Here is a 27870-nt window from a genome sequence, read left to right as displayed (position 1 = left end):
GTTAAAACACTAAACAAATTCAATTCACTCTACATCTAAAACCATGTAACTGTTAACATAATAATCACAGTAACTGATAATTCATAATCAGAAATATTATAACCATTTCTATATTTGTTATGAATACAAGACTACAAACTGCGTATTTAAACTGATATCTGAACTGGCTTAATATATCTCATCATAACAGTGTGTGTACACTCAGAAAAAGTTTAAAACAATCTAACAGTTCAACATGTTTGAGAGCACGTGTGTTTGCACTTAGGTGTGTGTTCAATGGTTCATGGTAAGGGTGATGACTCCAAATGCTTCAGTCTGACATGCACTTAACTTCAGACTGCACAGCATCTCTGTAGAACAAACAGATCACATCACATATATATACTGTGAAGTGAAACAGTAAAAACAGACATTTCCTTCAGTGCAAACTAGATTACCCAGTATTTTGTAGAACAGATGAGCTGTAGTGCTGCGCTCGGCCTCTGGGGGCAGCAGTGAGTGAAAGCAAACCTTTCCAAAGCGTTTGATGAAGCTGTTGATCAGTCTGTATGACAGAACGAATGACTGAAAAAAGATCTGATGGACGTTTGGATCACACCAGACAGTTATGCACACAAAGACATGTTCAGATACTAGTTTCTCAACGAACCGGAGAAGTTCGGCAGTGGTGATAACATCCATCTCAGGCTCTGCCTCTCCCTGTGGCAGTTCTACATGCTCCTCTAATATCACCTCCATAGAAACAGGAGCCTCTTCTATAGGAGACCTATTTACACAATGTTTATTTCACAGGATTTCATGCTGACTTGAACCTGCAGTGTTCTTATCACAATGAATGCATGAGCCAGTAAGATCGTATGACTTAAAACTGCAGTCCTGGGTATAACGCATGTTCTGCATTCAGTGTTTAGTAACGGCTTCTTTTTTAAGAATGCATTTTGCGTTTTTCTTTTAATATGTCTCACCATCTGCTGGTGGGAGTGATGAGGTCACTCTGAGACTTGTCTCCTTTAGACACATCCAACGGCACGTCTGAACCAGCTGGACACACACACACACACACACACATTGATTTAAACTTTGAGGCTAAAGTAATTCAGAAAGTGCTTTGACATTGTGTTTTATATCCATAAAACAAACAAAAAAAAACAGGTGTGATTTCACAATGAAATCTCATTGATTTTATTAGTTTTCACCTGAGAGCTCAGACAGAGCCAGAGCAGCTGCACCAGATTCCCTGAGCACCTAAACATCCACAAAACACACAGAAAGGGAAGTGGGTTAAGGAATCTCTAGAGAGAAAAAAGTACACTTTAGCATACTTTTATTAGGAGCACTTGCTACCAATCAGATATTTTAAAAGCATACGTGAATGGAATGTTTCCAGGCACTTAAATACACAAATGAGGCACTTTCTATTAAAATATTCTTTAATTTGCATACATTTCCTAAACAAAAATCTGAACATTGGATAAAGCCCAAGTTTAAAATTCTTGTTTCATTTTGTTGACATATTAATGGTTTCCACAGAGGCGATTCTGGATATCTTTTCTATTTCAATAAATCAGAAAATGCCATCATAAGCCAAAAAAAGAAGAAAAAATGTTGATGCTTGCAAACAGTAGTTCTACACACACACACACACACACACACACACACACACAATTTTAAAAAACATTTAAAACTTATAGCAAGGTAGTTGCTTTCACTGTTCTAGTTCTTGTTAGTTGAGAGACTTTTTCAGTATGGCTTGTTTTTTAGATTTTAATAAAAGCTTATGTAAAGCCCGAAAACAGATGGTTATAACAATAATTTAAAATGTACTATAAAGTAAAAGCTTTTAAAAACGCACTTACTTTTAATAGTGTACTTAAAGGGATAGTTCACACCAAAATAAAAATGACTCCCATGATTGACAGTGGCCTGGGGGGCAAATTGGCAAGGACACTGGCGAAACACCCCTACTCTTTAGTGATGTGACATACAGCCAAGTATGGCGACCCATACTCAGAATTCGTGCTCTGAATTTAACCGATCCAAAGTTTGTGCGCGCGCACACACACACACACACACACACACACACACAGAGGGCAGCCATTTATGCTGCAGCGAGGGGAGCAGTGCCTTGCTCAAGAGACACGAACCCACAACCTTTTTAGTCAAACTCTCTAACCACTAGGCCACGACTTCCTCATGAGAAGTGTCATGTGATTTTAAATGACCACAAAGAGTCAGGACCTTGGTTTAATGTATCATCCAAAAGACAGTGCTTTTCTGACAGTATAGTATCCCTGTCACTATACTGGGGCGCTAGGACCCACACAGACCCCAGGGTGAGCACCCCCTGCTGGCCTCACTAACACTTTTACTCTTCCAGCAGCAACCTAGTTTTCCCACATGTCTCCCACCCAGGTACTGACCAGGCTTAACCCTGCTTAGCTTCAGTGGGCAACCAGTCTGATCAGTGTGTGTGATTTTGAAGTCCCATAAGTGCATCCATCTATCAAAAAAAGTGCTCCAAATGGCTCTGGGAGTTATTATTCAAACATAAGGAGTGGGTGGATTTCACACACTGCCAACACAGATTTATGTCTAAACACCATGTAAAAGTGGATTTTGCATAATACGTACCCTTTAAGAAAAGCAAAGAGGCTGTGTAAGAAAAATATTAATATTGTAGAGTGGATGATGTAGAATGTAGGTGGAGTGTAAGCTCCTGTGAGAATATGCTAGTTTCATGAGAACCAAATTTTGTTAACAGCAAAGGAAAAACAATCTCCTCTTGGCTTAAATCAAAATACTCCCAACATTTTTTTTTTTTTAACAAATTGTTGTTTTGTATTTCTAATTTGTGAACAGTGTTTTTGTTCTTTCCATTGCGCTTTCCGCATTCGTCACTTCTTACTGGAGCTTACAGTATGCCTACATCTTACGTCGACTGCTGGAATGGTGTTCTATTGCGAACACATGTACGACAGTTTGTGGAAGCAAGAGATTATTATTTATAAAGTTTTAAATATGGATAGTATAATATGGATGGATTTTTACACAAATTCACTTCGATTTACTTCAGAAAGCCTTTATTAAATTCCCAGTCATGTGGGGCGCTTTTTATGATAAATGGATGCTAGGGATGTACCGATTCACTCAACTCATGATTCGATTCATGATTTCGATTTCATGATTCTATTCTATTCACAATTTTTTGTTTTGTCAAAATTAGATTTAAGACAAATTCTAAATTAAATGTGCATGTGCTCTTTTGTTGGTTTTGATGGCTTCTATTATCCTCATTTGTAAGTCATTTTTGGATAAAAAATTAAACTCTAACCCTAACCCTAACAAAATTTAAATATAATGTAAATGTAAATAAAACTAAATAGAAATTTTAAAACTAGCCCCAAATCAAATAAATAACACACAAAAAATAAATCTCTTCATATAAACAAAATAAGGCTTTGTCTGTGCTCTTTCCATTTAAAATTAGAGGCAACCACTACATTTTAATTATGATCCAAACAAAGATGCTGCATACATGTACTAGCCTGGGAAAACCCAGACTACTTCCGGCGAATTTCAATTCTCTCTACAGAATAGTCTGGCAAAGAGGACTATCTAGCTCGTTTCTGTGCCGCCGAAATCGTGGCACCAATCAGAAACGTTGAGGCGGGGTTTACACGATGACGACAGCGCAACGACGGTAAAGCAGATTTTGTACATTACAAAGATGGATGCTGCAGAGGAACATTCGTTCGAAACTGCTATCGCGTCTGTTTTAAGTGATTTAAACTTTAACTTTGCGTTAAAACCCGAGCAAAGAACAACACTTGAAGCCTTCAAGTCTGCATACGTCATCTCCTTCATCGCTCTGATTGGTTTTAGGTCTATCCTATTGCGCCCAGAGGCATTTGAACGAGGTCCGTCGGTGACGCCCCTTTAGAAACGAGATGTCTAATAGGCTTTGCCAGACCCTAACTCAGTTTCAACTGAAAAGGGTCTGGTTTTAACCAGGCTATACATGTACATGTATAATTTCAAAATCTGAAGCTAAAACACAGTGGTTTGACGCAGATTCACTCTTTGCCAGCAGGTGGCGTTTAAAGCTTTTTCTTGTTACCTCTGTAAACAAAGCAAAGCACTTCTAAACTTTAATCTGCATTATACAGAGGCAAGATGGAAATAAAAAATACTATCAATTTTTTTCTCAATACAATAAATTCCCCTCAGACATACATTCATATAAACTCCTACCCCTAAATGAATCACGATTTGTTTAGCATCTCAACCAATTTGAATCATCACATTTGGATCGATTTTCAACTGGCTCGCGGTTAATCGTTACATCCTTAATGGATGCACTTTTTTGTACTTCAAAATCTCAACACCCATTCACTGCCATTATAAAGCTAAGAAGAGCTAGGGCATTTTAATATGTAACTGGAAGAAGAAATACTCCTAGGGTTGAGGGTGTGTAAATCATGGGGTAATTTTCATTGGGTGAGCTATCCCTTTTAAGTGTGCTAGCTTGGAAACAAAGTTGTAAAAGTACACTTGTAAAGTACACTTAAATGGAGTATTTCATTAGAATGATAATATCTGTACAGTTTTTTTATTATTATTGTAAGGTTTGAAGTACACCACCAGTGCATGTTCAATACAATGAAGTGCACTTCTTTTTCACAAGGGCTTTAAAAGGGTAGTTCTCCCATAAATGATTATTCTGATATCATTTTTAAAAACCTTGTGTCATGTGGATAAGTATATAATCAGTTATCACATGAGTATATGATAAAATGATTTCCATCTTTGGGTGAACCAATAGTGTATATGTTAGTAAAAATGTATCCACCAGATCATGTCATTGGTTCTGAGGCTGACATGAGCAGATGAGCAACTTAAGACTTCTTCACCTCTCTGCTAGACTCCCGGCTCCTCTCCGTTCCTCTTTCTTTCTCCATCTCCCACAGCTCACTCTCCTCTTGCACCTGCCGTTTCCTGGAGGAACGGGGGAGCACAGAAAAAACACTGCAGCATTTCCATAGTGCCTGGAGGTCAGGGTGGATGAGCACTGCAATGCAAGGAGGGGAGGCATGTCAGTGGTTATAAGAGTGGAGTGTGCTTCCTGATTTCTAATAAAACTGCTGAGCCTTTTGATGGTCCAGTGGTTTCATTATTGTGATTTGCTAAACTGTTCAGTGCAAGTTAAAGGAGCTGATGCAGTAGTTTCAGTTTGTTGATAAATATTTGTGTTGTTTACGTGATCAAATAAAAAAATTATACATTATGTTTATTACTTTATGTCCAATGATATTAAAAATATATATATATATATATATATATGAGCAAGTATTTATGAGTGGTGCTGGGCCACAGTGTGACACAACATACAGTTACACGGTGTGCTGAGCAGAACTGCTGCTGATGACTTGCGAGAGGCAGGAATACTTAGGAGAGTCTCAGACTAGAGAAAAATAAGAAAGAAAGTTGGAGACAGATGGGCAGAATTAGATAAAGAGAATCACATATTTATCACACAAGCAAATTATTTTATAGAGTTAAAAAATAAAAGATTAAACAGCAAACAGATGCTTTGCCATTTCTAAAAGAAAATATTACAAAAATATTTAAAATATTAAATGTACATACATTATCATACTGCAATACATACTACAGTTTAAAAGTTCGGGGTAAGTAAAAATGTAATATTTATTAATACTTTTATTCAGCAGGGACACTGATTAAATACTTTTATACCATTTAAAAGTAATTGCTAATCTTTTGAACTTTTTATTCATCTATGAATGAATAGAATGCATCACAGTTTCCATAATAAAAAAATATTAAGCAGCACAAATGTTTTCATCATTAACAATAATAAATGTTTCTTAAGAAGCAAACCATCATATAAGAATGATTTCTGAAGGATCATGTGACACTGACGACTGGAGTAAATGCTGCTGAAAATTCAGCTTCGCTATCACAAGAATACATAACATTTTTAAATATATTAAATAGAAAACGGTTATTTAAAATTGTCATATTATATTATTAATTACTGTTTTATTGTATTTTTTATCAAATAAATGCAGCCTTGATGAGCACACAAGACTTCTTTCAAGCAACATCAAAACAATCTTGTCGACTAAAAACTTTTGTACAGTACGTATTACAAACATTACTAAAAGTATGTATTAAATTATTTTATTTATTGCAATTGCTTCTTATTTTGGAAATGACTGAATTAAGAGTTAGAGTTGTAATCACACCGTGACTCCCTGAAACTACATCCAATCAAATCATGAGGTGTCTAAAGATTTCCAGCACTACTGATTAGATTAGTTATCTATCACAGAGCTCCCACCAGAGATTGAGTTTCAATCAGAGGGTTGTTGATTTGTTGCCTCATTGCATCCTGGGAAATCTGTGTGTTTTGGTCAGCGAAGGTCAGTTGCCGTTTGCGACCCCGTCTCTTTGGAGGCACAGCCTGCTCCACTAGGAGTGTCTGAGAATAAGGGACAAAACAAGAGAAAGAATGAAAGAGCGAGAGGTTATTAAGACACTGAGCACACTGTTGTGGATTCAGGCCAATGTAACTGCCTCTGCTACAAAAGCATTCACGCTTCAAAACACATATGGATTATATAACACTAGAGCATAATGTGCAAGAAAATGTGGACATGGCTACACACACAAACCTCACTGGAGCGCTCCATCGCCACATCTCTCTCACTGGCTTCTGTGGTTGGTGGCATGGTGATTGGAGGAGGGGTCATCTCCATAGCCACCCTATCTAAGGTGACTTCCATGGGACGCCCATTCCCCTCATCCACGATGCACTCGCTGTTCTTCAGTCTGAACACATGCATTCAGTGATGGTTGAAAACCACGAGAACCCGGTAAACACAAGCAGCCAGTTCAGGCCAACATTACAGGCTCCATTAAACTGTGCAGTCAAGCAGATTCTTTATTTTAGATATATTTAATTCAAAGACATTTGGCCCAACAGCTGGCATCTAAATTGATGTTTTCTTGGGTCTCAACCAAATCAAGAGTCTGCCTGACTGCTCAATTTTCAAAACAAAACAAATCAAAAAGCATGAAAATCCATAAAAGTATTAAGTAAGTCCATAAATCCATAAGTATTTTCCATGAAGTGAAAACAAAACCACATTGACGTGGTTTAAAATCTGATCAAAATCTTATTCATTTATTTATGAATGAATGTATGAAATTAAATGAAATATACTTCAACCTAAAAAGGATTTGGACTGGATTTAAAGTAGTTTAGGTCATTTAAGTTTCAACGTGTATGTAATATTGTAGAAAATGCTCAGTAATGTTCAAATTACTATGTTTGCGCTCTCTTTCCTTATACCGTGAACTGTGGCATCTACTGTGCAGTGAATGAGTGCATCATTTATTAAAATACATCAATGCTTTTATGTTGCACTCCACGAGTTCAGCACTGCAGCAAGATGTCATGATGGGCATGAAGAAATGCATAATTTTCACAATGACACTCTCAGTTCTTGTAAAAACCATTAACATTGTCCTGAAGCTTATGTCATTACCATTAAATAGATATTATTATTATTATTATTACAGTTATTGACTACACTGTCTGAACAAGCAGATCTTGCAAAATTACAGTGCAGACAGTCTAGTTCCATACTGCAACAACCGCTGACTGCAATGATAGAGCTTGGAATAGCCAGGACAATTTTTTATATAACTCCGACTAGATTCGTCTCAAAGAAGAAAGTCATATACAACTCGGATGCCTCGAGGGTGAGTAAAACACAAGCTAATTTTCATTTTTGGGTGAAATAAACCTTTAACCTTCTTATCTCTATTTCCCTCAGTGTTACTCACTGTTCTATGGAGACCATAGCAGGATCCAGATCTCCTGATTTCTCCACTTCTGTCGCCCTCTCTCTCTCCTTATCTTCCTCATCTGAAAGAGCATTCAGAAAAGACTTATAGTTAACGCTATTTGTAGCAGGCAGTTACAGTCTAAGTGATCTAAGTGATCAGGTTACAAATGAGTGCAGGCATATATTTTTGCCATTTTCTGTGATGGATTTTAAGAGATAACTATTTTTTTATAAAGAATTATTTATTTGATCCGTAAACTATTAATTAAAGAATCCTGAAAAAAAAAACGAGAAAAAAAAAAAAACATGTCAGTTTCCACAAAAAATAATAAAGCAGCACAACATTTATAATAATAAAAATGCTGAATATTTAGGAATAAATTACATTTTAAATATATTAAAACTGTTATTTTAAATAGTGATATTTCATAATATTACTGTTTTTACTGTATTTATCATGTATTGTAATATTGTAAAAATATTGTATTTTTCCTATTGGGATGGAAATGGTAAATGTATTAAATGTAGCTGAGAGTACTACACTTAATGCATTCATCAAATTAGCCAAAATATTTAATAAACGAACACACAAGGTGCGGGAGATGTGGTCTGTCGAAGCATTCTGCAGACTTCTGTGGGCAAGAATTCTGTGTGGGCCTGTGAATGGCTAATAATGACACATTAGCTCTATTAATTGAGATCAATATTCATTTAGGTGTCTATCTATCAGTTTCTATCAATCTCACCACCAAGATGGAACTGATCTTGCTGTTCCATTAGCATGTCGATCTCCAGAGCCGTGGCTTCAGGTAACTCTGCACCACCAAACTGGAATATAATCAGGAACACGAGATTGGGAAACAACATATGAATTGTGTGGTACAATAAACACAGATTAAAAGGAATGAATAATATCATCTGGTGTTATCCGTGACTAAGCTTCATGTGGGTAGATGATCTGTTTTCATCCAAAACTTCACATAGAGCTGTATGAATTTTGTGGGGGCAAATGGTACAGAAGTAGCGTCATGTGTTTGGTGTTAGTAAAGGCTGCGGACACAGACTCAAATATAGATCTCTATCCATTTTCTATTGCCAGTATGGAGGAGTGCGAGGCATGTAGATCACCTCGGCTGCTAGCACAGGCACCAGCTCAGCGTCTTTGATAGTGATTGATTCAGAAGAAGCAATGAGGCCTTGAAAGGGAAAGACAGGCAGAGATTGGGTGAAAACCATAAAAAGCAACTCTTTGATCAACATCAGCTGCAATATTTCAAAATCTCACCTTTAGGTGATGTAATTTCCTTTCTGGCCACCAGAGGAGATGAACCCTCTGTAAACTGCTTTGATGATAAACAATAAATTCATGGCTTAATGGCTCAAAAAGGTTAGGGATGAGATTAATGTGATGTATTAGTTAAATTCACTATTATGAACTCTAAAGTCTGAGGTTTTTATCAGTTGCTATACAGATGCTTCGTGGATCCGAGATATTCTGGTCTCTAGATGTGACTCCAATGAATAATTCACGCAGACTGTATGTATATCATGCAGATCATCACCTGAGATGACAAGCAAGGACTAGGCGGCTCACAGTCGACCCCCATCACTCCAAAAAATGGCTCCAGTGCCCACTCTGCCTCCTCCAGCTGGAACAGAGTGTCTGGGACATTCAGCACCAACCTAGAAGAAAACAAGATCCCAGAACAGCTTCTCAGGGGGAATCATAGCAACAGCACTCCTATAAACAGCTGTCACGGGTGTATGGGAACAATATGAACGTTTGTGTCAGAATGAATAACATTAGTGACACAACATGACAGTGACGACCCTGATTCTGACCTATCGGTGTCTGGCATGTCAATGTTCAAGTGTCTCTTTGAGCGAAGCAAACGCTCGATGGTCTGCTGGACCTCCTCTGCGGGGAAATGAAACAGAACATTTTTTAGTTTATTTCTGTATATTAAAGCACATTTGCAGACAATGTAATGGAATATTAAGACTGTATTCATTTGTTTGAATATTGATTTCATTTGATTATAATGTAAACCAAGGATTCTTGCGCTAACATTTTTATTTCTTATTAATGTAGTAATTCAATTAATTATAAACTTTTACAACCTCTCTATTATCCTTAAATAAAATAAAAGATAAAATAATTTAATAAAAAAAATACTGTACCTTGAAGACTTTCATACCCATTTGACCTCTGTAATAATTATTCTGTGTACTGACATATTTAACACTTTTCAGGTTGGGACATTTTATGAATATTAAATGTAAATCATATGTTAATGTTCTCATTTTGATATCATAACCCTGATGATTTCCTGCCTGTTTTTGCAGTTAAGTTTTGATAAATGATTTGGGTGGACTGGAGTTGGAATTGGTCTTCACAGTGGAAAATATTGTTGTCCAAACATCATTTTAAGGTCATTTGATATTCAAATGAATTCTGTTCAATTTTGTCCTGCTCATAAATTAAACACCTCTAAGCGGTTTGTTCAGCTTGTCTATTTTGAGATGATACCTTATTAAAGCAAAATGCATCTGTTTGCTCCTCTTTACATGTGTCTTAATTTCTGTCTGCGATTTTCTGAGATCATGTCATTTTGATTAATACTTTCAGTCTTAGCCTACTTGAATTGTTCTCTGATTAACGGGTGCTTATCGGTTCCATGCTAATCTCTGAACACACTCAATGCTTGGCAATGTGCATGTTTTACATGTTTTGTTGGTCTTGCATTGCACATCCCCAGTGAAATAGAAGTGTGCTTAATCATATTCAAAGTGCACTAGCAGTGTACAGTGTACAGTGTAAATCTTAAAAGTATATTCTATTCTTGCATAGTATACAATATTAATATAATAAAAGGCCACTTAAATGTACTTAGAGTACACTTTCATAACTTATGTTTCTTAACATGCTGAAGTACATTTTAAAAACAAGCAGTTTGTAATAACGTCAAATTAAAAGTTTTACAATAAAATACAATTTAAATCATTATATTTTAATACTTTGTCATGTTTTAAAGAAGTTTAAAGAATGTTAGTAACCAAACGGTTTGAGTTCCAATCAAAAAATATAATATATAGAATGTGAAAAATAATTTTTGGTTACCAACATTCTTAAAAAATATCTTCCTTTGTGTTCCACAGAAGAAAGTCTAAAATACAGGTTTGGAACAATGCTAAGGTGAACAAATTATTAATTTAATTGCAAAAAACATTATTTAAGTGTCCAAAAATATTACATTCATTTTGCACTCAAGTATATTCTTTTCAAAAGTATCGTATTTTCATAATAAGTACTCTTTTTAAATATTATGCTATAAAGTGTCCTTAGTTTTTTTGTACATGTTGCTTTGATCAGTTTTGGTTGGACTGAAATAAGTGGCATGTTGTAGAAATGTTCATAAATGTGAAGCGAAGCAGTACTATCTACACTGGTCAATGCTTCTACAGTCATGATGACTATCTCACCCAGCAGAAAAGCACACTGGCGATGGTAGACGATGACTACACCATACTGAAGCTGAGAGGACAGGTACAGAGAGAAACGGGGCCGGGGAAGACTGGGATGGACTGGAGGAACCTGAACCATCACGTAATCCACAATGTCCTCACTAAATATACACACAAACATAACCTACTGATAAACATTTTACAATTATGACAAAAAGAACAAAACACCCATGAAAGAAACAATACCACTCGTTATCATCTACTTTGATATTGTGATAACGTTATTTTGAACGAGAAACATTTCTCTGACCATGTTCGCCTGACGTTGACCTTGAGATAATCTCTTCTGGAAATTCTGATGCCTTTAGTAGCTGCCAACCTGAAAACAAAACAAACAAAGTTCAACAAACAAAACTTCACTCAATGTTTTGACATTATCCTCTCTTTTTAAATGTTCTGTTGAATCAAATAATAGTGTGTCTAATTGTAGGTTCGGTATAACTGTGCACCTTCTATGGAGTTTATTTTAACTTTGCACATTTTATAGACTTACATTTGACTAACTTAAAAAGTTAGCTAACGTTAACGTTAGGTGTCAAAAAACTTTACCTCAGCGTGGTTAACGTTAGTAGCATAGAAAAAATGATCCCGTTATTAATTTATTTAAAAATCGGCCAGTATTTCACGTTAGTTTTAATTATAGTTTAATTATTTTTAATTATAATTTTTTACACTAAATTAAAGTAACGTTAACTTACCAAATAGTAGAGAAGCAGCCAGTGTGACGTTGAAGCACGTTTGGATAATAAAACATTTTACCTCAGAGTTCGGTTTTACACAAATCTCAACCCAATCGATATCTAATTTAAAATCTAATCTGATAACCTTTGGTCGCACTTTAACGTTACTTTTGCCAAAAACACGAAGAGATAATGTGTATTTCCTCAGATACTAAATCAATGGGGTAACGTTAATGTTTTTCAGTCAGTTATTTCTGTAAGGAATGATTGACAGATGACGTGGGCTGCGTCTCAAAGCTTAGAGAGCTTAGAGAGCATTTTGGCGCGTTTTGAGCATAGACTGTATAAAAACAGGTTTTGAGGCTCTACAGTGCTGTCTTGGTAGGCAGCTTATGTTTTGACACACATTCGATGGTCTAGATAATTGTAATATTTTTTAAATATTTCTCTGCATATGACCAAAGTCCTTTAATTATAATTTGTCTCTGATAGGACATAAATGACTAAAGAAAAAACGCTCAGATCAAAACCCATTTTAGATTTTACAAACGTATGGTTTATGGTTTAAAGTGACTCATTGATAAATTATTTATTTGTGTGACAATCAGAATGTCTAATAAATTATGTTACCCTACAAACGCCATAACATTGATCACTTTGGGCATAAATACCCTCGCTATTTGTGGGGAAAATAAATTTATCCTGTCAAAATCTGTCAAAGAGAAATATTTAATTTAAGAACATTTCACATTTTCCATTTGTCAGACTGTTGGCCCCGCCCATTTAGCGCAAACAGTCCGCGCTGTCATGAGACGAGCCAATGAAAACAGCGGAAAGTCCCCTGAGAATTCGAAGGGGGCGGTCCCTCGTGACGTTCGCTAATTTTTAATGGGAAGTGGGGAGTTTCACGCCACGCCTCTGCGTGAAGAATTTTTTAGAGTCAGATTTTAAGCAAGTTGAAATTCGCTGCTCATAGAGCGCATTTTATCTTTTGGCGGGGCAAGCAGAGGATATGGCCTACCATAATCAGTATAGACCACCACATTATAACAACGCGCCGCCAGATCAGGGCTTTCTATGGAATATATTTCAGAGGTGAGTGAAACACGGCCACGGATTCCGCATTTGAACGCCTGTCGATTTGACAAGCGCTGCAGGAAAGAGCTTGCTTGTTCTTGCAAGTCACGTACAAGAAGATACGAAATGCATTGGGAAACTAGTAGAGGATTGTATAGCTCACATAAGCAAATGTCTGTAATATTTTGTAGTTAACGTTACTTCCGCCGTTTTTCGATTGCTTTTCAGCTGATAGCAGACTCTTCTCGTCTGACTTTCATCATTACGACATTCAACACAGTTCACGTTAACTTAGTTTCTACTGCGACTAAGCGTTTGAGATGAATAACGTTACACATGTGCGTCGTTTTTATCAGTTTCGAATGCCACATGATCTTATTTTTACGTGTATAAGTGAGCAGAGAGTGAGTTGTTTTGGTTTAACTAAGTTACTCGTCTTTATAGTAATAAATTATGTAATACTGCAGAAGACTGAATCTTTAGGGCCGTTCACAAGGGACGCGATCTTCTTATGTTTCAGGTGCACTATTTATTATTATTATGTTAATATTGATTTAAATACACATACTGACGACGACGTATCGGACCGTCGCGACGCTATGTTGTCAATGTTTACAAGCGTTACGTTTCTGTTTTTAAGATGCCCTGTCAAGTTAAAATTAGTTCAACTTTCGTTTTGAACTCAAGAACTCGTTAAACGCCCCTTATAGAATTACACTGCCGCCAAAACGCAGAAATAGGCTATATACAACTCAAACAACTAAACCCAGCAACATTCCTGTTATATTCTAATATTTTCAATATCAAATGAAGGATTGTCCCTTGGTCATATGACTCGGGAATGTCTAAAGACTGTTAGTGAGTCACCAGCGTTGATCTGTGCATTACATATGAATCATATGTGAGTATGTTTATTACTTAAGGGTTTCCAAGACAATCTTGAAATGCAAGGTGAACTTTGTAGTATTATGGCTGGATTATGATTACTTTTAGTAAATATAACCAGTAAGAGGTTGCATTGGGTTTTCAATAAAAAATAAAAATAAAATAAAAAATAATAGAGACCCCTAAATATGATATTCTTCATGCGAGGTACCCCTCTATCCTATGTGTAAAAAAAAACTATATATATATATACACACACACATATATATATATATATATATATATATATATAGTGTATAAAGATATAAAGACAGATCTAAAGACAGTCTTGTGGCATCCTGAGGGTCCCTGGATCCCAGTTTGAAACCCTATAAACTTACAGTGGTACGATTGTTATTCAGCCTGATCGCTGTGATATAATAGAGAATTTAGGGGGGAAAGCTCAATCTGAGAGCCTACAGTTATGAAACATTGGGAAAACCAAAGTCAGTCACTCTAAACTCAGTGAAAGTGGGATAAATATAGACTTAATTTCTTTTTTTTTTTCTTTTAGGAAAAAGTGACCCAGATGTTCCTGATCATGCTTTCCTTAAATGGAAATTGTGGTTTAGTCAGTCCAGCTAGTAAATTAGATCAAATGATCTCAAACCATGTCTTATCATAATTCACTACACATAGCCTGATTAGAGTGGATGGTTGTTTCAAAATGGTTGATGGTTGTTAAGAGTCACAAGTTCAAATATTGCCTGGTTGGGCAGGGTCTTGTTAGATAAACAAGCCAACAAGACATTCCTTTCACAGTTTGATGTGGTTATGGCCTAGACTAGATTCTCTTTCAAAGTTTTAGGTGTCCAAATTATCGAGAAGGCCTCTCTCTAGCCCGTCACTTCTGTTTTTCAATGTTTTTTTTCAGTAGCTGCCTAGAAATACAGGGGTTTTGTTGGTGTGCTAAGGCATATTGCTTCGTGCTTGTTTCATAATAATGTAGCACATGATTTTGTAAAACTCAATCCCTTCCTACCATAATCTCTTTATTACAAAACAGACTAATTTCCACATGGAATGACATTCTTTTAAATTCAGCTCAGAAGGCCTGTAATGGAAACGTGTCCTTTTTATGATTTATGGCATATGTGTAATGGAAAAGACACTCCCTAAAGCAGAAATAGCCAACCGGCTCTGCGTGAGACATACTTTCCCTCTTTTAAAGCCATTGCTGACGTCTTGACTGAAATGAATCATAAAAATGTCAGCATGGGGCCGCGCCTTCACAACATCAGTGAACCAATGAATGAATATGTGAGGATATAAAAGAACAAATCATCTGGCTTCTAAAATGCATCATATGTAAACTCAAAGGAAAAGAAAACTGTTTAGATGTAAATGAATGGACCTTTTTCTGTGTTACAATTGAAACACGAGGTCTCTGAATCGTTCTCTATACAAGCTTTCACTTTCAGTTTCGTTTGACAAGGCTTACATCCCGAGACTGTTTCCTATTTGTCCCATTATAGTTCTAGACACTGTTATGGTGTTTAAGTCATTCACTATCAAACAAAAGTTTTTTAAAAACATGAATTACATTATTTTGGCTAGCAAATAATTCATAATTTTTCTGTTTCCTCCAGGGTAGATAAAGACAGGAGCGGGGCAATATCAGACACAGAGCTTCAGCAGGCATTATCAAATGGTATGTTTTATTTTTATTTATTTATTTATTTATTTTAAGTCATTAATAAACATATTCCAACTGATTTAAAGATAAATGTTCAGCAAAGGCCCTCAAGTATAATTATTGTGTGGGGTTTCCATCAAACAACTTTCATTTTTGAATATCAGACTATTAATAAAGGGAACCAGGTTTCCTTAAAGCAGAAAAACATGTTTCTTGTACAAACAGTAAGTGTTTTCCTTTAACAGTCATATGATGGTTTTATCAACACTATTGTTTTGGCAATAGCACAATTTACATGTTCCAGACTGATATTTCCATATGAAAATATTCTTTAATTTTGTTCCACTAAAAAGATCATTGCTTTGTTTCTTTCTGATGATGCTCTTTTAAGATGGTTGTGCATAAAGATGTTAACAGTATTGTTGCTAAATGATAAATGCCCACATTGATTTGTTATTGCTAAATGTTCTTGTTCATGAAATACCAAGCCATAACCACCATTGATACCAGTTTATAGATGACTATTGGAAATTTCAAATAATTATCACTGCGTTTTCCATGTATAGAGTACAAAATATGGCCTGAAGCAGTTAAACATTACTTTTATTTTTTATTTTTTCGACAAATGATCTGTAAAAGGAACTTGAAAATGTAAAACAAAATATTATTTTGCTATTTTCTACAAATTTTCTAAAGATTTGTATGCCTTTTATGCCACCTTTACCATAATCTTTCAAATACAGTTTAAATTGGAATGATTGCTATTTTTAGAAATATTCATCAAATAAACAAACTACGCAAGAATGGGTAATATTTATCCTAAATAAAGCAATAGGGACTGGCTAGTTCAGGAAAAAATATTGGTCTGTTATTATAGATAATCACCAATCAAAGAATAATGTTTAACATTTACTTGAAAATTATTTTCATTAGTGCAGTCAACAATCAAAAACTGAGAGAGATTGGGGGGGGGGGGGTAAAATTTGAAAATATGATTTTTTTTTTTAATGTTCACCAAGGCTGCATGTATTTGAGCCATTACTCCAGTCTTTAGTGTCACTCAGAAATCATTCTTATATGCCGATTTGGTGCTCAAGAAACATTTATTATTATTATGAATGTTGAAAACAATTGTGCCTTGTTTTTTTTTTCTGAAAATTGTGATACAGTTTTTCACTGTTCTTAAATTTTCTGATGAATAGAAAGTTCAAATGAACAGCATTTATTTGAAATGGAAATATTGTAAGTGCTAATTTAGACCGGAACATGCAGACCATTGTAAACGGGCAACCAATTACAGTATGTCACTGTTCATATATTCTAAAACCTCAGAAATGGCGCTTCAACATGTTCAAGTCAGCAAAAATAAATAAGCAACGAGTAACACCAACAGATGCTGACACACTGAACTGACAAAACCTATCGAACATGTTTGCTACCTTTTATCTGTTTCTGTCAGTGCACTTGGCTTTCAAATTGTAAAATTCACTTTTGATCAATGTAATTAACCTTTTGAACAATAGTGTACGACTCCTCCATGGTTTTATTTCTTAAGTCACAATTATTAGGATTGTAAGGTTGTATGTAAAGTGAAAAAAAAAGTAAAATGCAATTTCCTCTGTGGTAAAACAGAGTAAAACCACTGGTTTAAGGGAGGGTACAGACATTAAAGTGTTAATGCTTTCAGCACTGCTAAAGTCCATTACTCTGTTCTGAGTCTCTGAATGCACCTCAGAGACACATCAATTGCTCCAGGCATCTGACCTCGGTGCTAATGTGCTGAATATGGCTCTATATGACTGCAGTTTATGTATCATTCAATAATTTTCAACCTTATATCTCCATATTAATGTTTGTTAATATATTAAAGCAAGTTAATCTATTAAGTCATTTCTTCCACACATAAAATGGCTTCAGAATAATTTGCTTATGTATAAAACAATATAATAAATACATTAGTAAATCAATATTGCTGTGTATATCTAACATTGTTAATACATGAAAAACTATATCTACTGAGCAGGATGACAGATGCTGATATACATAAAAAGCAACTGTTGACAAATGGGACATGAATTGACAAGTTGATGCTCGTTTTACGCAGTATTTACTCAAAGATATTTACTAATTAAAATATACAAGTTTTATTATACAATTAAATTTTGTATTGTTATTTTATGTCTTCTCTATTGACAACAGTGACCATAGATTCGGTCTCTCTCTCTATCTTATTATTATTGTTGTTCAGGGTGTCTGATTTTATTTGATTGTCTTACAGTAAAAGTGCTCTCCTCTCAGCGCTGTCATTTAGCTGGCTCAACATATTTACGCACTCTTGATTTTCTCAGATGCTTCTCTAGGCATTTGCTGGAGTAATGCTGTTCACATAGATTTATATCAGAGGTCATTACTGTAAGTGAAGCAGTGGCAGTGGGCAGCTTTGATTTACTGTGTCACAGCCATTCAGTTCACTGGCTCCAGCCTTGTTGCATTATCATTTCACTCCTGTGACCAGGGCATAATTAATTTGGCTCAAAAAGCATAAATGGAAATGAAAGCATTCAAACTCGCTGTCAGGGCTTGGAAAGGCTATGCATGTTTAGCCTTGGTTGACTGTTTCATAGGACTATTTCACTTATTTCACTCAGAAGTGAACTGCTGCCTGTTTTAGGATAGTTTGCAGTGTTGCTTGTGGTGTTAATGGCATCAGAGTTCAGATTGAATCGGGTGTTTTGAGTTTACTAGTCCTAAATTAAGACTTATCAGTGGTCACCTGAAAAGAAAGTCGGCGGTTACTGTATATAGAAATGCAACTTTACATGGTTTAAACTGAATTTTAAAAATGAAAGTTTGACCATCACTGAAATAAGAAAAATTATGATCCAATTCAAACTGTCAAAATACCACTCTTATTCTAACATTTATCAATTTTGACCTTTGAGGAAAATGTATCATAAGAAGGTTATGTAGGAACCCTGAAGTTTATTCTTTTTCAGATCTCCATGTGATGACACAGTGACATTTAGGAAGAAAATTCCTCACATTAGGCCTCCAAAATGAAAATATAAAAGCAATATGTCTTGTCGGGAAAATGTTATGAAAGAAAAGAATCTCAGCAAGTTCAGCAAGACTTTTATTTTTATTTTATTTATACATTTATTTCATTTAAAATAAAAACTACAGTAAAAACTGTAATATTGTTTAATATTGTTATAATTTAAAATAACCGTTTTCTATTGGAATATATTTTAAAATGTCACTTATTTCAGTTAGAGAAAAGCTGAATTTTCAGCAACCATTACTCCTGTCTTAGTGTCACATGATCCTTCAGAAATCATTCTAATATAAAAGAATGAAATGAAAGTGAGGTGACCCATACTCACGATTCATGCTCTGCATTTATCCCATCTTAAGTGCACACACACTCACCGTGAACACACACCTGGAGCAGTGGGCATGCTGCGGCGCCCGGGGAGCAGTTGGGGGGTTTCTGAGTCATGGTATTGAAGGTGGAGAGAGCGCTGTACATTTCCCCCAGCTACAATTCCTGCCGGCCCGAGACTCGAACCCACAACCTTTGGAGTATGGGTCCAAATCTATAATCATCAGGCCACTACTTCCCCCGAATGCTGATTTGCTGCTCAAGAAATATCTCTTGTTAATGTTTGAATCTGTTGTCGTGATTAAAACTGTGGAAACTGATCCTGATTCTTTTTTTAAAGAACTCTTTGATAAATAGAAAGTTCAAAAGAACATTATAAATATCTGTATCACATAAATGTCACTTTTGAGCAGTCTAATAAGCCTTTGCTGAATGAAAGTATTAACTTCTGTAAAAAAAAAAAAAGTTACTTTTTATACAAAATACGGTCTTGTGACCTGTAAGAAATATTTACATCCAGTATTTATTTATTTTTAATTTTTTTTTATAATTCTCTCACCGCTTGCAGGGGTAGCACAAATTTGGATTTAGGTTAATATAGTACCTTTTTCAAGCTTAGTCTCATAACGGATAACATAAAATGCTGTTTTATCAGCTGTGTTTGACTCTCGAATATGATATAAAAAGAAGTCCTTGTGTTAACATGTGCAGTGTTGTTGTATGCGGCAGACTGCTGTGTACTTGTCTAGTGGAGTGATGTGAATGTTGCTGTTTTTCCATGATTCCTCCCGGAGTAGGCAGTGCTGTGACAGGAGCCAGTGTGCAGCACATAGGGGCGTCTTTGTGCCTGAATTCAGACCCGCCTCCTCTCCAGTCCTTGCCACTAGCAGCCGTTCTCTCTCTAAGATGGCACCACGTTATTCACTCTATTTCCAACAGCCTATCTAATAAGGTCAGGGTGACCTTGGTGGTCTTGTTTGGCAGGAACGCACTCCTTTTTAAAAAACATTACAAATGTTTTTTTTTTTCCCATTCTGTTCTTCCTGCTTCCTGGAGCTAGACTATCCCCATCCCACCAACTAGAGGAGCATCGTGATTACTCCCTGATTCTACATCACCAGTGCAAGTCCTTCCTCTCTCTCTGTGAGTGTGTGTCAGGCCGTGACTCAGCATTGCTAAGAAGAATGGCTTTATTTCACAGCTGTACGTTTCAGTCCTGTGTCTTCTGATGTTGTTTCCCCCAATGTGCCCACTGTGTGTTGTAGGTGTGCTAAGATAAGCCCGCTCAAACAAATGATGGTGTTATATCAGCCAAAGCAGAAAAGGAGGGTTCACTGAGCTGGAATGAGAGAATGACCTATTTAGACTATAAAGTGTGTTCCTCAAGGTCAGAGAAGGGTGTCTATTGAAGCGTACCTGAAATGTCTTTTTTACTACCTCGTGTTATGACCATAATGCCACAAAGAAGGAAAAAATACAATCTATACTGCTGTGTTGTTACCTCTGGCTCTCTTAAAATGATATGAAATACTAGTTTTGCTGGTTTTACTGTGTATGACTGCTCAGTGCGTTTTATTCTTAAGAGTTTGTTCATAACTTTTTTTTGTTAAATTGTGCTTTCAAAAGGTGCAGGACCTTTTGGTAACCCTGGTTCCTTGTTATACTTGTTACATGTATCTACAATAGTAATAAGGGTAATTATGCATCATTACAAGTAACTAATGCAAAGCAACTCTTAACTTAAAACCATAGTAAGTACACGTTGTTAATTGATATTATAGTGACACATTTTTACACTGTGTATTTTTCAGTGTCGTTGTTACACATTACATGTACATAATATAGTAATAAATGTAATCCTAAGCCAACTAACCCTTATCTTAACTCGAACCCTAGTAAGTGCATGTGTTTAATTAAATATATTTAAATGCACTGTAACATCCTTAATAAAGTAACTCTAAATTCTTATTTGTGCAACAGAGGCCCATTAAAGTTTGAGCAGTGCTCTTTGTTTGTTAATCTAACCACTATTATATTACACTATCACGATCATTCATTCATATAGAATGTCACATAATGTATATAAATTATATATATAAAAAAAAGTGAATTAATAAAACCTCAAAAAAAAAAAGCATTCCAAAGCTCCATTGATGTCAGAGACCGCACACAGTGGAAAAAGTCTGTTTTAACAGCCTACCAAAAATAATCAAGCACTGGCAAACATCTACCTAATAAATGGAAATATTAGAAAAAGATTTACTTTTAGTGACACAAACATGAAAAATTTAGATTTTATGTATTTAATATCTAAAATCAATTTCTGTTCTTCATTATTTCATTGAAAATTCTATTTTGCTAATATATGTCACACTGCAGAAATGCATTAAATGCTTTGCGGAGATCATTTCATGTTGGTTTTTAACTGAAACATGACATAACAACATTTTGCTTGCAGGAATGATGGCATATGAGTCAAGCTTCTGCTTGATGTTTTAATCATTTAATTTTATATCGTTATCTGTTTTTGTATCATCCGAAGGTACATGGACACCTTTCAACCCTGTGACTGTCAGATCAATTATATGTGAGTATTGTTATTTTCTTGCATTCACAAAAACCTCCCATGTCCCATTATCCTCTGTTTGTTTGTGAGCTCCATGACAACCTGCAATGTTTCCTATTAGCACACTTAGCTAAGAAAGGTTCAGTTGTTTCAGCTCAAACTGGAAAAAATGTAGCTGTCATCTGCCTGAAAAGTAGCTCAGAACGTGGAAATCTGCAGAGCTTTTCTTGAGAAATTTAGTCAATAATAATTGACTAAGTGTAATGATTCCTAACTCCAGTATAAGGTGATCACTTTCGGCTCATTTCAGGTGGATACACATGACCAAAATGACTTATCAATTGTGAACTATAGATTTTCAAAAGTTTTTGACCATCTCAAACATCGTCAATCTTTGTTAACATTATACATGTTTTTGATAGACCAGTCACTTTATAATACTAAGTAACACAATAAATCCAAGCATCAATAAAATGTCAATTAAGTGTGAATTTGAGGATTAGATGTGACCAAAGCTTCCCACAATTCTTTCTTTTCAGCTATGTTTGATCGGGAGAACAAAGGCGGGGTTAACTTCAATGAATTTGCCGGCGTTTGGAAGTACATCACAGACTGGCAGAACATCTTCCGCACCTTCGACAGGGACAACTCAGGGTTTATCGACAAGAACGAGCTCAAACAGGCTCTTACCGGCTTTGGTGAGTTTGTAATGCTTGCTTATTGACTGCTACAAATGGAAAGCCAGAGGTGATAGATGCCTTTGGTGAGGTGTTTAAAGAAAGTCCTGCAGGAATGAGAGGCAGGGGCACTGATGCACAAAACCAATTAGAGGAAGGACAAATAAACTGAAGGAACCACTGATGGAAAAATATTAACGTTACCCTTGAGGAAAACACTGAACTTCAAATGCTTCTCTCTTTGCACAGGTTATCGTCTTTCAGATCAGTTCTACAACACACTGATAGAGAAATTTGACCGTCAGAAGAGGAGCCAAGTGGCTTTTGATGACTTCATTCAGTGCTGTATTGTACTACAGGTAATGATCTACATTAGATGCAACATTTGCAATTTCTGTAAAGGGATATTTCACCCAGAAATCGGCCGGTATTCATTGGGTTGTTCCAATCCGATAATTTTCTTTCTTCTGTGGAACAAAAAAGGAGAATTTTCAATGCCCTGGCAACTCTTTTTAATATAAAGAAAGTAAATACTGGGGCTGTCAAGCTTAAATAATACAGTAGAACTGTAAAGTTTTAATAGTTTTTCTGCATTGCTTTCTTCTGTCATTACAGTCATGTTTATTGATGTATATAAAACCCCTTTCACACTGCACGTTGGACCCGGAAATTTGCCGGAACATTGCCGGGTCGCCTTCTGTGTGAAAGCAAACAAGTCCCTGGATTGAGATCGTTCACCAGCTTAATTGAAAGTTAACGTGCCTAGCGTTTTTGACTTGTACATTACACGTCACGCCCTGATGTCACGTGTCTTTATGGGACCTTTACGGGTTGTGTGTGAATGTACGCACATTTTCCGGGTAATCACTGGCATTGTGAAAGTGCAAAATCTAGCGACCCGGGAACAATTGCCGGCACATATTACCCGTGTATTTTCCGGAATGGCAGTGTGAAAGGGGCTTGAAAAACATGCCCATACCCCAACAGGATTTTGATATCTCCGCCCCACACTTACGTACACAACCCTGACATAATGACGATGACACACAAGCATATTCATAGATAAGCCAACACAGATAAACCAAAATCAACGTCACTCACCTATCAAAAAGAAAAACTACAGAACCTCGGAGTCCGATGCAGGGCCTTCCTGTTCCATGAGTTATTTCCACCACTGGCAAGCTGCTCCGATATTTGATTATCACCCTTCTTTTTAATTTCCCTTTTTTTTTATTATCTGCCATCTCTCTATCTATGGTCGAACTGCTAATATCCCTCCTGTGCACTCTAATTGAGCACTCGCTTCTTCTTTCTACCATTACAAGACACGCCCCTTACTGCTGATTGGTTACAAGTGTGTTTTGAGATTCGGTTCGAATAGCAAAAATTTCATTTATTTGAAATAAATTTAGGAATCATTATTTGTATGGCTACAAATAATTGGGATGCTATATTATATCTAAAATCCGTAGGATATTGGCTAAGTATCTTCTAATCTACACCTTTTGGCTTTAATAAAATGTCACCAGGGAAGATGTAAAAATTAATAGGCTGTCCACCATTATTTCTGTTCATACCGAAAACAAAACACTTGAACATGAAAAATTCATAATTAAAACTTCAGAAGTGGGAAGTTTCCGATAGCACAAAAAGGCATGCGTTTTCAGAGATCCAATCATAGGCTTCACCAATTTCACATTCAAGTTCAAGTCTGCTTTATTGTCAATTCTTCCACATGTACAGTACATACATACAGAGAATTGAAATTGCGTTACTCTCAGACCCCCGGTGCACAAAGATAACATTAACATTAAAGCCTAAAAATCGAGATAAAAATATAAAATGTAGATACAACTATACAATAGGGGAATGTAAAAAAAAAGATCATAACATGCATTTTAAATGCATCTCTTGTGACCACTTGTCTTCAGACTTCATCAGACCAGGGATCTCCAACCTTGCTCCTGGAGAGCATCTGCTTATGAGTGAGGGGAAAGGAAGCGAAAAGAAACTATACAACTGATAACAGCAATTTCTAATCTTTTTTTTTTTTTTTTGCTTTTTGGCACAACATAGCATAGTTGGAATTGACACCCGGCGCAATGTGGAGCAAGGAGCGGTGCAAGTGTTTTTGCTAGTTTCAGCCCGACACAGTTCTCATTTAACCCGTCCTGCACCGTGTTGTTTAATTAGCGAATGCATTTGTGCCCATTTGTGCACCCTTGGACGTGCTGGTCTAAAAAAGAGGTGTGTTCAGGCCGGGGCAGGCGCATTGTTTGGCGTGTTGCTAATTTGAGGAACTGAAAATAGACTGCGCCATAGACCAACTCAAACCTGGTCTAAAGTCTGGCGCAATATTTTTTCTTCGTTATTTAAAGAACGTGTTAGTATTTTTTCATAATAGAAATTTTACAATTTAATGAAAATACATTTATCATATAAAAAGTGGCAGCTGTTTAGTGATTCTTTAGTGATTCTTTAGAGTCAAACTCGACTGGTGTACTTGGTGCAAAGTGCATTTTTTCATTTTGCATTTTGGGTTTCATCTCACAATATCTCAAGGACATCTGCAAAAATAAAAAATATACAGACTTTTATGTGCACAAGAAACCATTACACTTAGCACCTATTGTGTCATCAGCCCATTCTGCAGTGTTTTTTTGGCCACCATAGAATATGCATTAAAGAGACCTAAGGCCTTGAAATATGACATAGTGCCCTAAGCCACATTTTGAACCCCTTTTTTGTTTTTTTATAAAACAATTTTTTTTTATAGACTCTTGAACTAGACACAATATTATGCCATCAGCCCATTTCGTTTCATGGATTTTCCACCGCAGCAGAGGTTAAATTGGACATTAGGCCTTGATATTAGAGGTGCTACTATAAGGAAAGCCAATTTTTGAGCAAGTAGATCTCTATAAATTTATGTGCATCCATGCTATTACTTTATTTATGGCAAGATGGCAGTGATGCACAAAGGAAATGAGTTATATAAAACTAGAAATCGTGTAAGCATTAAAAAAATTCCCATGTACATGTGAATAGTTTCTTGAGGGCACAAAAAAGTTTCTTGTTTTCATGCAAAAGTCTGTTTATATATATAAATATATATATATATATATATATATATATATAATTTAAGGTCTCTGTATGTTCTCTTGTATGTTTCTAGCAAAAATATCAATGAAAAAAACCCATGAAAAAATAAAAATATTTATAGATGCCGATATTCTTTATGTGTAAGCTATATAAGAGATGATGCTAACCCTGAATCAACAACAGAACCAACTAATATTGCTACAAGTGTGACTGCATCATATAATAATTATTAATTATTAATAATGTTCATCATCTGGCTGACTACATCTTGTATTAATTTTTCTACAAATCCTTTCATACGTGCACAAACTGACAGTCACCACTTATAAGCTATTACTAAATATTGTAGAAACATAATTTTCTGTAAAGTTGCTTTGTAACGATTTGTATTGTAAAAAGCGCTATACAAATAAATTTAAATTGAATTGAATTGAATAAGAGTACAGTATAGTCAAAAGTTTGGACACACTTCCCATTCAAGTGTCAACTTTTTATTGATACTGTATATAGAATACAGTATATACATAAACCGAATATATACATACATTGATAACTGTAATGTGGTGAACAACAAACACGTGCTCTGCTGGACAAACTAAGTAATTACACCATTTAGAAGCATTTCTAGAAGCTCTACAGAAATCTACTGAGAGATTTGGAAATTGGAGTGGAAATCACTGATCTATATATTCTATATTACATCAGTGGTGGAAACCCTGTTTATTGCATGTTACTCCCAAAAAACACCCATTACTCATTAAGAGAATTGGCACCTGTTTAGACCATGCACTTAGATTGTTAAAATAGGGCCCACTATGTTTTTACTGCAAACTGAAATAGCTTTTGTGCATAACTGAAAAAGGGTTTTGGGGTAAAATTATTTTTACTTGGTTACAGATTACAGACCATTTGTTCATGAATCGTTCTGAGCTGGTTCTTGAATTAAGCTCACTGATTTAGTGTTCCAGTTATAGTGGTTCAGTTTACTGGAGGCGAAGATTTTCAGCGAATAAACCTACATTTTGACCTGTTCCTAATAAAGCTATAATTGGACTTCAGAAGATTTGTAATAAATTGCTTAACTGTGACACATAAATGACACATATACATTTTTATTTCTATATTTTCATGGTGCTTTTGTCTTTACTGAAGTTAAAAATCTTAAGTTCCCATTCATTGTAATTAAATGTTAAAGCGTGACCTGAATAGTGTTCAACTTATGAACAAAAGTCTATGGGTTTGGAAAGGTCAATCATTATGAAGTGATTTACAGCTAATACTGATTGTGTATTTTCTTTTGAACAGAGGTTAACTGACGTGTTCCGGCGATATGACACAGATCAGGACGGCTGGATCCAGGTGTCATACGAGCAGTATCTCTCAATGGTCTTCAACGTGGTATAGCACAGCACAGCACAAGCACGCCTGCACTCTCCTGTGCCAAACACCAAATGTCCCTCCCCGTGCGGTCTGCAGCAGAGACTAGTCAACACTATCCTCTACAGGACGACACGGGGACGGGATCTTCATGACTCTTTATTCTGTCTGTCTGTCTGTCTGTCTGTTTGTCTGTTAGTAGTCATATCATATTTCTTTATGATCTTAACCATTATTGAAAGAATTGTAATTTCACTCTCACTCTGTGTTTAAGGGATGTTGACATTGTGAAAATCATATTACTACTCCGTTGCATGCTTTTTGATAAACCTCCTTAATGTCGAAGCATGAACTAATGTTTCTTAATTTGGCTGAATTCATGTTTACAATGAAACACTGTGAGAGCAGGTTGTGTTTCGCCATAAGATCCTTTTATTTGGATTGACTGTCAGCTCTTCCATATATTTGTAATGAATTATATTTTTAATCTGCACAACGTAATTCAACCTTTTATTTAGGAAGGAGGTACATATGCTTTTGTATGCCTTTTTCATGCATGATGCCTTACAACTGTTAAAATAAAAAAAAAGATAACCGTTTTATTAAAAACTGGAACATTTCAAAATGAGTCTTTAATTTGTATTTGCCTCTTTTAAGGATTGCTTTTTATTAATTAATTCATTACATTATTTATTCATTCATTTATTTATTTATTAAGGCCAGGGACACCTACCAATAACTTAACAGCACACATAAGATAAATAAGTGCCATTACTGTCAAATATGATCAACAAATATATATTTTTAAAGGTTTAAACATTATATTTGTCTTAAAACTGATATGCACATTCTGCCACTTCTGTCATATTCTGATTACAGATAAATGCACAATAAAATATGTACATTTTAAAGTGTGAGTAATGGGACATTGTATATTGTTTGAATATTCCATTGTATTAAAAATAATAATACTATAAGTCAGTGGGGTCCAAAAACTGTGTGGTTACCAATATTGTTCCAAATATCTACTTTTGGAATTCATACAGGTTT

At 35.6% G+C, this 27870-nt stretch overlaps 2 protein-coding genes across 3 annotated transcripts; one reads left to right on the top strand and one right to left on the bottom strand.

Moving 5' to 3' along the window:
• Positions 1 to 21: 21 nt before the first annotated feature.
• rec8b (REC8 meiotic recombination protein b) lies at positions 22 to 12362 on the bottom strand. Of its 2 annotated transcripts, none has more exons than XM_059524105.1 (18): positions 12098 to 12362; positions 11650 to 11718; positions 11358 to 11500; positions 9717 to 9792; positions 9437 to 9557; positions 9160 to 9217; positions 9003 to 9070; positions 8621 to 8702; positions 7873 to 7954; positions 6696 to 6852; positions 6362 to 6502; positions 5389 to 5461; positions 4911 to 5068; positions 1197 to 1245; positions 966 to 1041; positions 650 to 766; positions 438 to 544; positions 22 to 350 (listed from the first exon to the last, which is right to left on the bottom strand). In XM_059524105.1, the coding sequence occupies exons 1-18, from the start codon at positions 12151 to 12153 to the stop codon at positions 274 to 276; spliced, it is 1710 nt and encodes a 569-aa protein (XP_059380088.1). In that variant the 5' UTR covers positions 12154 to 12362; the 3' UTR covers positions 22 to 273. The 2 variants fall into 2 exon arrangements, with proteins under 2 accessions (XP_059380088.1, XP_059380089.1); XM_059524106.1 differs by having other exon boundaries at positions 9160 to 9214.
• A 629-nt stretch (positions 12363 to 12991) lies between these two features.
• Positions 12992 to 27448, top strand: pdcd6 (programmed cell death 6). The gene is made up of 6 exons (XM_059524459.1): positions 12992 to 13174; positions 15670 to 15731; positions 21641 to 21685; positions 22204 to 22362; positions 22591 to 22700; positions 26749 to 27448. Exons 1-6 carry the CDS (start codon positions 13092 to 13094, stop codon positions 26845 to 26847), a joined length of 558 nt encoding a protein of 185 aa, XP_059380442.1. The 5' UTR covers positions 12992 to 13091; the 3' UTR covers positions 26848 to 27448.
• The last annotated feature ends 422 nt before the right edge of the window (positions 27449 to 27870 follow it).

This window comes from Carassius carassius, chromosome 35, assembly GCF_963082965.1.
Source record: "Carassius carassius chromosome 35, fCarCar2.1, whole genome shotgun sequence".
Taxonomy (NCBI): Eukaryota; Metazoa; Chordata; class Actinopteri; order Cypriniformes; family Cyprinidae; genus Carassius; species Carassius carassius.
Note: the sequence above shows the minus strand (reverse complement) of the source record. Positions and strands in the feature narration are given on the sequence as shown.

Coding starts and splice junctions, on each gene's coding strand:
- rec8b (XM_059524105.1), bottom strand. CDS start 12,153: ATGTTTTATTATCCAAACGTGCTTCAACGTCACACTGGCTGCTTCTCT. Junction 11,719..12,097: donor GGCTGCTTCTCTACTATTTG/GTAAGTTAACGT, acceptor TTTTGTTTTCAG/GTTGGCAGCTACTAAAGGCA. Junction 6,853..7,872: donor GCTATGGTCTCCATAGAACA/GTGAGTAACACT, acceptor GCATGTGTTCAG/ACTGAAGAACAGCGAGTGCA.
- pdcd6 (XM_059524459.1), top strand. CDS start 13,092: ATGGCCTACCATAATCAGTATAGACCACCACATTATAACAACGCGCCG. Junction 15,732..21,640: donor TCAGCAGGCATTATCAAATG/GTATGTTTTATT, acceptor TATCATCCGAAG/GTACATGGACACCTTTCAAC. Junction 22,701..26,748: donor AGTGCTGTATTGTACTACAG/GTAATGATCTAC, acceptor TCTTTTGAACAG/AGGTTAACTGACGTGTTCCG.